Source organism: Tupaia chinensis, unplaced genomic scaffold (assembly GCF_000334495.1).
Source record: "Tupaia chinensis unplaced genomic scaffold, TupChi_1.0 Scaffold000251_1, whole genome shotgun sequence".
Taxonomy (NCBI): Eukaryota; Metazoa; Chordata; class Mammalia; order Scandentia; family Tupaiidae; genus Tupaia; species Tupaia belangeri.
In genome coordinates, this window is record NW_006159731.1 from 2418763 (window position 1) to 2428166 (window position 9404).

Sequence of the window (9404 nt, forward strand, 5' to 3'; positions counted from 1 at the left end):
TCCTGCTGTTCCAGATGATGACCGTATACCCACTTTTAGGCTACTTGGCTCGAGTCCAGCTATTGGGCCATATCTTCGGTGACATTTATCCTAGGTAAGGGCTCTTCTCTTGACCAGCAGGATGTGCCAAGCAACAAATGACTGTGCAAACAGGTCAGTTTAAAGTATGACTGATCTTTTTGCTATAAAAATTTGCCTAATGAAAGCGGTTACTAAGGATAGATCATTGGTATCCTTTTCCCCGAAGAGCTTTAAAAATAGAAACCACTCCCTTGTCTAGAATGATTTAAAGTTCTTTCCTCTCAGTATAATTATATTAGCTCTGATGCTAGTTATATTTATCTTATGATTTAGCTGCTATTAATCTACACATGGCCAAGAAGTTTATAGTATATAGTACATGTGTTGGCAATGTGTGGCTAATGAAAAGCAACACTTTTAATTAGTCATTGATACTTATCGTATACTTATTAACATGTGTGCTTTTGACATGTTGTTGAGAATTGAAGGTAAGATATATGATGAGTATAAATTTGTGTTTGATATTATAATAAGCTTAAATTACTGCTATAATATTTAATCTCTTATTGAGGATGGAAGTATGTGAGTGCCTTTGAAAATCTGTTCAAAGCTAGTTATCCTCATCCAAGAGAAATTTCCATGTATTGTTTTGGGGTTTCTCTGAACCCTTCCTGTGGCCCTCTGGTTAACTTACGTTAACTTCTCTCATTGTAGGTGCATCCTAGTGAAAAAGACCTAGTTGTATCTTATTGAGAATAAATTATCTTAAATGAACAAAACTTATGAATACAATTGGGGGGGCATTATTTACAATAACCAACAGGCTATCTTAATCCACTTTTATTTGAAATCAACTGATATGTTCTGTCCCCACAGTAAATAATTTTACCTATTGGACTGGCCTTGTAGTATAGCAGTTAAACTCTGTTCATAGGGAGCCGGATCCTACATGGCCAGCCATGTTTCAAAATACTTGGGTTATATGTGCATGTGTACCCAAAATCATGACAGAAATGGAGAAAAAAGAATTGCAGTATGACCACTCACCATGAGGGGGTACATTCTCTTTTTCCCTCTGGCAATAAATAATAAAAATTACCATTTTAGCTATAAATATGTTGGTTTATAAGCAAAGCAAAAGTTGAGTTACTGGGTCGTTAGCATTGATAGCAGTTATAGTTCTAACTTAGTTAATCTAGGAGATTAGAGTTCAAGAAATATGACTCCTGTTATATTTATATTCTGTGCTATATTTATAATCACTAAAATAAAACATACAGTAAAGCCAAAAATGAAAAATTATAGGCAAATGTATTACTTCTATTTTCTGCCATTATTTGTAAAATGGTGGCTGTTAGGCCACACTGCAATCCCTTTTCTTCCATTCTCCTCTTGGGATTTGGGCCCACATGCACATTCACCCAGCATGATTTTTCAAGCCTCCAGGTCCAGGAGTTGAACCACACAGTCAGCCATGTGAAATCCAGCTGCCTTAACCTGCATGCTACCTGCTGGCCTCAGTATTCTTTGATACTGCATTAAAACTCGACAAGTGGTAGTTTATTATTAATTACAATGCAGAATCTAAAACTTGGTTATATCTGTTACATCTAGAACCTATTTGTCTAACTTGCCCCTTAGCTCTTTCACCCCATGCATTATTTTGTATCATCTTGTTTAGTCATTTGTAAAATATTGGTTCACTGAGTTCTGAGGATCTTCCAAATGTTGATACATCTCATTATACAATATCAAAACCTATGTTTGCTAATATCACCACTGATTTTATCATTAAAGTTTTTAAATATTAGAAAATTATCAAGCTCAGGGTGGCAAAAACAGAAGTCCCCCTTATCCACACTTGATTGAAGTTTTGGTTAGAGTGATTAACCTTGGCCCAAGAATTATTATTAAATTGTTGGAGTCAGCTGGTGGTGTGGTGGTGAAGGCCCTGGACTCCCACATGGCTGACCATGGTTTGAGTCTTAGACCTGGTGACTTGCTTTCTCATTTTCTCTCTCTCTCTCTTTGGTACCCACACGTGCCCTATAGCAAATTAAATAATAATACTAATTTTAAAAATTAAATAATTCCAAAAAATAAATTATAAAATGGAAAATTTCAGAAATATCAATAAGTTCTAAATCACATGCTCCTCTCTGAGTAGCATGATGAAATCTCAGGACATCCTACTCCATCTTTCCCTGGACATAAATCATCTCTTTGTCCAGCGTATCCATGCATTTACACTTAGTAGCCTTTAGTCACTTAATAGCCAAACTGCTTATCAGATCAAAAAAAAAAAAAAAAACACCCATTATATATATAGAATCCAATATTATGTGCAGGAGTCCTCGACACTCCCCGGGGGGGGGGGGGGAGTCTTATTCCCCTTCTCCCACCTCAGCAGATAAGTGTGGACTACTATACAGTTCTCCAAAATTCTAATTATTATTTGAAGCTCAAATTTTATCACTGACAGCAAATAATGCCAGTCATTTTTTGTTTTTTGGTTTTTTTGAGGGGAGAGGTTTTTATTATGTGTGCATGCACTCTCCAGACAGAGAGAGACAGAAAGTGAGAAATCACCTCCCAGGGAGGATGGCCATGCCACAATCCCTTCTCCACCATTCTTCTCTCAGGATCTTGGGCACGCATGCACACGTGGCTCCCAGCATGAGTTTTAAGTCGCCAGGTCCAGGACTCGAACCACGGTCGACTACATGGGAGTCCAGCGTCATAGCCATTAGACCAACTGCTGGTTCCCCAGTTTTTCTTGAAGTGACAAGCTCATTATGCATTTTCAAGAAAATGTCTGTCACATGTCGGCACTTGAATAGGCTTAGCTTCTCTACACATCAAGTAAAAATAGCATTTGATGGGAAAAACAGCTATGTCAGCCTTCATCTCAGCTGCACAAGTACTTTCCCTCAAGATAACCATTATACTTTGTTGTGCCATAGATGTGCTTTGTTATGGATTTTCCATTTGATCCCATAGGATGCTGGCTGAGCGCTGTATGTGCTGCTTTGGAGGCAGGCTATATGGGAGGTCTGATTTCCAGCCTACTGTAAAAATTAGTCCCAGCTACTTGGGAAGTTAAGGCAGAAGGATCATGACATAGCAAGACCCTGTCTGAACCACCACCACCACCACACACATGCACACACACACACAAGATTAAAAAGATGTGTATTCAAACCATGAGATTGACTAAAACTAATATTTTTCTCCTTTATCAAGGACATTTTTTAGTAAAACTTGATTTTTCTTTTGACAGTTTGGCAGTGAAGAATACAGCAGAGAATACAGATCAGTACAATTGCCTTGACCTAAACTAAAGGGCTAGCAGTTTTACCTACCACTGCTTTTGCAAAACAAATAGTGTCTTATACTATTATGAAAATAATTTTTACCTCAGGGACTTCCTGAAAGAGTATTGGAAAAACCCCTGGGCTTTGTGGTCACACTCTAAGAACCACTACTTTGGAAAAGCACACAAAGTTGTTTCCTTTTACAATACAGAAGTTACAGAGGCCCAGCCAATGTCTTCTCGAAGCTCTAAGGCAATTTTTTTTTTTTTTGAGAGGTTTTTGCTATAGGGCGTGTGCGCTCGCCAGACAGAGAGAGACAGAGAGACAGAAAGCGAGAAATCACCCCCCAGGGGGAATGGTCACGCCGCAATCCCTTCTCCTCCATTCTCCTCTCTGGATCCTGGGCACGCACGCACACGTGCCCAGCGTGAGTTTTAAGTCACCGGGTCCGGGACGCAAACTGCAGTCGACTACGTGGGAGTCCAGCAACATAGCCATTACGCTAACTGCTGGTTCCCGCTCTAAGGCATTTTTAAAGTTGGGATTTCTGGATAAATACTAAGATCTGGAAGGCTCTTATCTTTGTAATGCATCAGGATGTATGGCTCACCCCTTAGTTGTATAAATATTTTTTCTAATTTCTAATTCTGTCTGTAATCTTTATATGGGATTAATTAACCTCTGATAACTCAGGCACAAGGAGTTGCTTTGACATGTATATCTGGCTTTCGAGAATAATTTTTTGGAGAAACGGAGTTATTAAAAATTGAATTTCATCCATATTATTTTTGTCTCCAAAATGATTCTCAAACCTTGAATTGTTAACATTTAAAGTATGTAATTAATACAGTCTATTCATGGTAAATACTGAATAGCTCTAAGTGGTTAAATACAAAAAAAATGAGCTGTCCGTTTTGCCTTTCCCTCAATATAATTTACTTTTCTATTACAAAAATAAAATAACTTTACAAAATGTATAGAAAGAAATATTACCTGTGATCCCAAATTATAATCCAATTACCACTGCCTTTTCAGTGTATTTTCTTCTGATATTTTTCTAGTTTGGGATTTTTCTTGTGTAGTAAACATCGACCGAGCTTCCCCGCAACCCACATTGTCTAGATGGTTTTATACCATATTGGTAATAATAAGTTATTTTTAAGAAGTTTTTTTAAATTTATTTTTCTTATTTTTTTCTTTCCCTGTTTTTTGTTTGTTTGTTTTTACTAGCTTTTTGTCATAGGACTCATGCATTTACTGGAGAGAGACAGTGAGAAATCATCCCCCACAAGGGATGGCCATGCCACCGCCTCCTGTGATCTTGATCTTGGGCATGCATACACATGTACCAGGTGTTATTTTCAAGCCACCAGATCTGGGACTTGAACCACAGTTGGCCATGTGGGAATTCAGCATGTAAACCACCACACCACCTGCTGGCCCCCTTAAATAAGATTTAATATATTCTGTCAAGTAAGTTGTCTTGCCATATTTAGGATTTTTCTTTCTTTCCATAAATATCTTTATGTTAATAGCTTTTCTCATGATTTTGATTATTTTCTTATGCCAAATGGAATTATATTAGGTCATTGGAAAAGTCATGATGCAGTTTTGCATAGAAAATACGTCATGACTTTTCCATGACTTAATGGATTAAAGATGTGAACTTGGGTACACTCTATTAGTTTGATCCTACGTAATTTAACTTACTTACATTACTGTATAAAAGGGCTAGTTTTACTGTCTCATTACCAACATTAAGAATTATTTTGGGGACCAGTACATGGTTAAGGCGCTGGATTCCCACATGGTCGACTACTGTTCAAGTTCCAGACCTGGTGGCTTGCTTTCTCACATACACTATAGTAAACTTAAAACAAATAATAATAATAATAAAATAAATACTTTTTAAAAGAATTGTTTTATTTAGCTTTGTTAATTTTAATTTTACCAGAGAGGGAGAGAAAGAAAGAGAGAAAGTGAGAAAGCAAGCCACCAGGTCTAGGACTCGAACCATGGTCTGCCATGTGGGAGTCCAGCTCCCCCAACCACCATGCCACCTGTTGGCTCCATAAATAAAATAAATACTTTTTTAAGAAACAGATTTTGTTGGAGACCAGAAGTCAGTGTAATGGCTATGTCACTGGACTCCCATGTAGTTGACCACAGTTTGAGTCCTGGACACCACGGCTTAAATTCATACCGAGCACGTGTGCGTGCATGCCCAAGATCCCGAGAGGAGAAGGGATTGCGGCATGGCCATCCCCCCTAGAGGATGATTTCTCGCTTTCTGTTTCTCTGTCTCTCTCTGTCTTTCTGGTGAGCACATGCGCACTATAGCAAAAACTTCTCAAAAAAAAAAAAAAGAAAAGAAACATATTTTGTTGTCTATTTTTTCTGTGCTTTTTATTGTCAGACTTAAGATATTCTCATTTTAAGGTGTTAAATGTAAATTTTATTCTGTTAGTGGTTATAATTTGCCTATTTTTACATTTTTTTCTTTCCTCCATACTTCTCTATTTCTAGCATTTTCCACGTGTTGATTCTTAATCTAATTATAGTGGGAGCTGGAGTGATCATGGCCTGTTTCTACCCAAACATAGGAGGGATCATAAGGTACTGCCTGTAAGAAAATTGCACCCCTTTGTATATTGGTCTAATTTTCAGGCTTTTCCTGTTGTTGTTTTAACTTATTCGAATAAAATTCCTGTGAATATAGATGTTCTTTGACTTAAGATAGGGTTATATCCCAATAAACCCATTGTAAATTGAAAATATACTGTCAAAAATACTGTAAGTCAAACATTTCTCTAATACATCTAATTTACTGAACATCATAGCTTAGCCTCTCCTACCTTAAGTATGATCAGAACTCTTACACTGGCCTACACCTAGACCTTCACCAGTCCACTTCCCCTGGGGACACCTGTAAAATGCCAATGCCTTGGGCCCCGTTTCTTAAAAAAAAAAAAAAAAGAAAAGAAACATATTTTGTTGTCTATTTTTTCTGTGCTTTTTATTGTCAGACTTAAGATATTCTCATTTTAAGGTGTTAAATGTAAATTTTATTCTGTTAGTGGTTATAATTTGCCTATTTTTACATTTTTTTCTTTCCTCCATACTTCTCTATTTCTAGCATTTTCCACGTGTTGATTCTTAATCTAATTATAGTGGGAGCTGGAGTGATCATGGCCTGTTTCTACCCAAACATAGGAGGGATCATAAGGTACTGCCTGTAAGAAAATTGCACCCCTTTGTATATTGGTCTAATTTTCAGGCTTTTCCTGTTGTTGTTTTAACTTATTCGAATAAAATTCCTGTGAATATAGATGTTCTTTGACTTAAGATAGGGTTATATCCCAATAAACCCATTGTAAATTGAAAATATACTGTCAAAAATACTGTAAGTCAAACATTTCTCTAATACATCTAATTTACTGAACATCATAGCTTAGCCTCTCCTACCTTAAGTATGATCAGAACTCTTACACTGGCCTACACCTAGACAAAATCATTAAATGCAAAGCCTATTTGTAAGTGTTTTTACACGAAACCTATCTTACAGTAAAGTGTTCCATATCTCATGTAATTTATTCAATACTGTTTTGAAAGTGAAAAGCAAAATGGTTGTATAGGTACCCCAAGTATGGTTTCTACTAAATGTGTTTTACTTCCACACCATCATAAACTCAAAATATCCTAATAACCATCATTAAGTCAGGAATCATATTTAAAACTGGTAACATTCAAATGTAATTCCTTGATATGGGTTAAGGTACTCGTTATCTCCCGTACTGTTTATTGCTGGTAGAGACCGACCCCAGAAGCGCCATTATCCCTTAGGTTCAGTCACCTTTCTCTTTTTTATTTTTTCTAATCCTCTCCTACCATACTTTCTTTCTCTTATCCAAATTAAAATATTATTTTTCATACGCAACAAATAACTTTTTAGGAGTACCTAGGAGGTCCTTCATATGTCAAGGCTATGTCCTAACTTCCTCTGTCCATTTCTATTTAGAAACATATTTTAGTGTCGGTTGAAACCAGAAAGTAAGAATGTAAACAAGAGTTTAGATCCCAGATGGCTCTTTCTCTTTATCCTTTCCTGAAGATTTGTAATGAGAGTACAGTTGTCACCTTAAATTCTCATGAAAAACAGGGATTTAGTATGATCCAGCTTCTCTACTTTAGTATAGATGCAGAACTGAGTCACTTTTTTTTGAACACTCTTACCTAAGAAAGAAACAAGTAACAAAAGGGGAGATTATTGGCCTGCTGCTTATTGAACAGAATGGATTTATGAGTTTCTGTTAAGCTGTTCCTCAAGAAAACCTGAGTATAAAGAAAGAGAAGAAAAGGCATGTTCCTCTGTCATAGTGTCATGCTTGGGAATTTTTATTATTTTTTTGTAATTATGCCGAATGCCATGGAGATAATCATCTGTTCTCATTCTTCAACAGATACTAACAGTCTCAAAAAATGAGAATGTGTAATTAGTTTAGGAAAGATCAAAGGTAGGAAGCCTATCTCCAGATGTTTCCCAAGAAGTAACCACAATCACTAGACAGAGAGGAACTGCGGAACTTGAGGAATGAATAAAAACTCTTTGTCAAGCAGATGCTATAAGGATGAGCAGGAAATAATATATTAACTTAACAAGTGAAATAAATTTTAAACCCAAATAATTTATGTCAACACAAATGAATCAAAATTAATTCCTACAATGTCAGATTGACAAAGATATAAATTACACTGTATTTATTTTAATAACAAATCAGCAAAAGTAAAATGCAGGATGAATATTGACCCCAAAAGCTTTTATTTTGCAGATATTCAGGAGCAGCATGCGGCCTGGCCTTTGTATTTATATATCCATCTCTCATCTATATCATTTCCCTCCACCAAGAAGAACGTCTGACATGGCCTAAATTAATCTTTCACGTTTTCATCATCATTTTGGGGCTGGCTAACATGATCGTTCAGTTTTTTATGTGAAATACTCAACTGTTTTCTCAAGATCTTCCATGGTATTTTGAACCTTGACAACAGTACTACATAAATTCACTTGTAAATGCTGTCGTTGTATAATTCTAAATGTTTTTCTAAGATCATTTGAAAGTAAAGCTAATAGTCACTCATTAATAAGTGCGTTTAGAGTGGGGAAAGGGTCAGTAAGAGGGATCTCAGTCTTTACCTTTCTTAGATTCATTCACTTCTGTCTTCTCATTGTCTTTTCTGAGTTGAAATGTATGCCCTAGGAAAAATCATGCTGGGTTTTGCTTTTAAAATATACAGCATGTTCAGCCATGGTGGTATAAATGATAAGCCACCACTGCATGAAGCTGGGCTTCATGGAAGGCCCTGGTTCTCTTTCCCAGACCAGCCTAAAAACAGGCTAGTCATAGCAGTACTTACCTATAATGGGGCAGGAAGATTGAAGCTGGTGAGACCCTGTAGAAAATAACCTCTACCCCTTCTACCTCTCCCTTTCTTTCTCTTCCTCTGTCCCTTCCTCCCTCCCTTCTTCCTTTTCTTTCTTTCTCTGTCTCCCCAATCTTTTTTTTAAAAAAGGGAAGAAACAAACAAGGTGGGTGAATTTATTTTGGCTGCAATAAAGATTCTCAGGGTGTCAGAGCAGTATTTTGTATATCCTGTTTCTGTTTTATTCATTCAGGGTGTTCACTTTTACTTTCTTGCTTGTTAGACCATTTCTGCAATGTGCCCGAACCTCTCCTGGTTGGGACAGTAAACCAAATACCTCATTTTTTAAAAGACGTTTTTATTGCATTAGTACTAATAGAGTGAATTCTTAACTGAATCTATAATTTCTAGTTGAAGAAAAAAAGTGTCAGCCTAGATTCTATGGCCATTAAATGTATGCAAAATAAATAAAGTAGGAGCGTGTGTTGTTGTCTGATTCCTCTTTTATTTATAATCCAGTATCAATGACTTAGACTGAAATTTTTCTCAAGCCAGATTTTGCATTGAAACAAGAGCTATTGTCCCCATGGACCAACAAAAGCTTTGTGGACCACTGAGCACTGCCTAGACTGTCATGGCAGACCTAGT

The 9404-nt window shown here is 36.7% G+C and overlaps 1 protein-coding gene across 10 annotated transcripts in view; it reads left to right on the forward strand.

Moving 5' to 3' along the window:
- The window catches only part of SLC38A9 (solute carrier family 38 member 9), an 88578-nt gene extending 79339 nt beyond the window's left edge, over positions 1 to 9239 (forward strand). For 7 of the 10 annotated variants that reach the window (XM_006148990.3, XM_006148989.3, XM_014587994.2 and 4 more), the window contains 3 exons: positions 1 to 94; positions 5862 to 5951; positions 8165 to 9239. In XM_006148990.3, the coding sequence (XP_006149052.1) occupies positions 1 to 94; positions 5862 to 5951; positions 8165 to 8330 (350 nt within the window). In that variant the 3' untranslated portion in view covers positions 8331 to 9239. Of the gene's footprint in view, positions 154 to 5861; positions 5952 to 8164 lie in introns of those variants that run through there. The other 3 variants (XR_003549473.1, XR_334621.3, XM_006148995.3) reach the window with 2 other exon arrangements.
- The last annotated feature ends 165 nt before the right edge of the window (positions 9240 to 9404 follow it).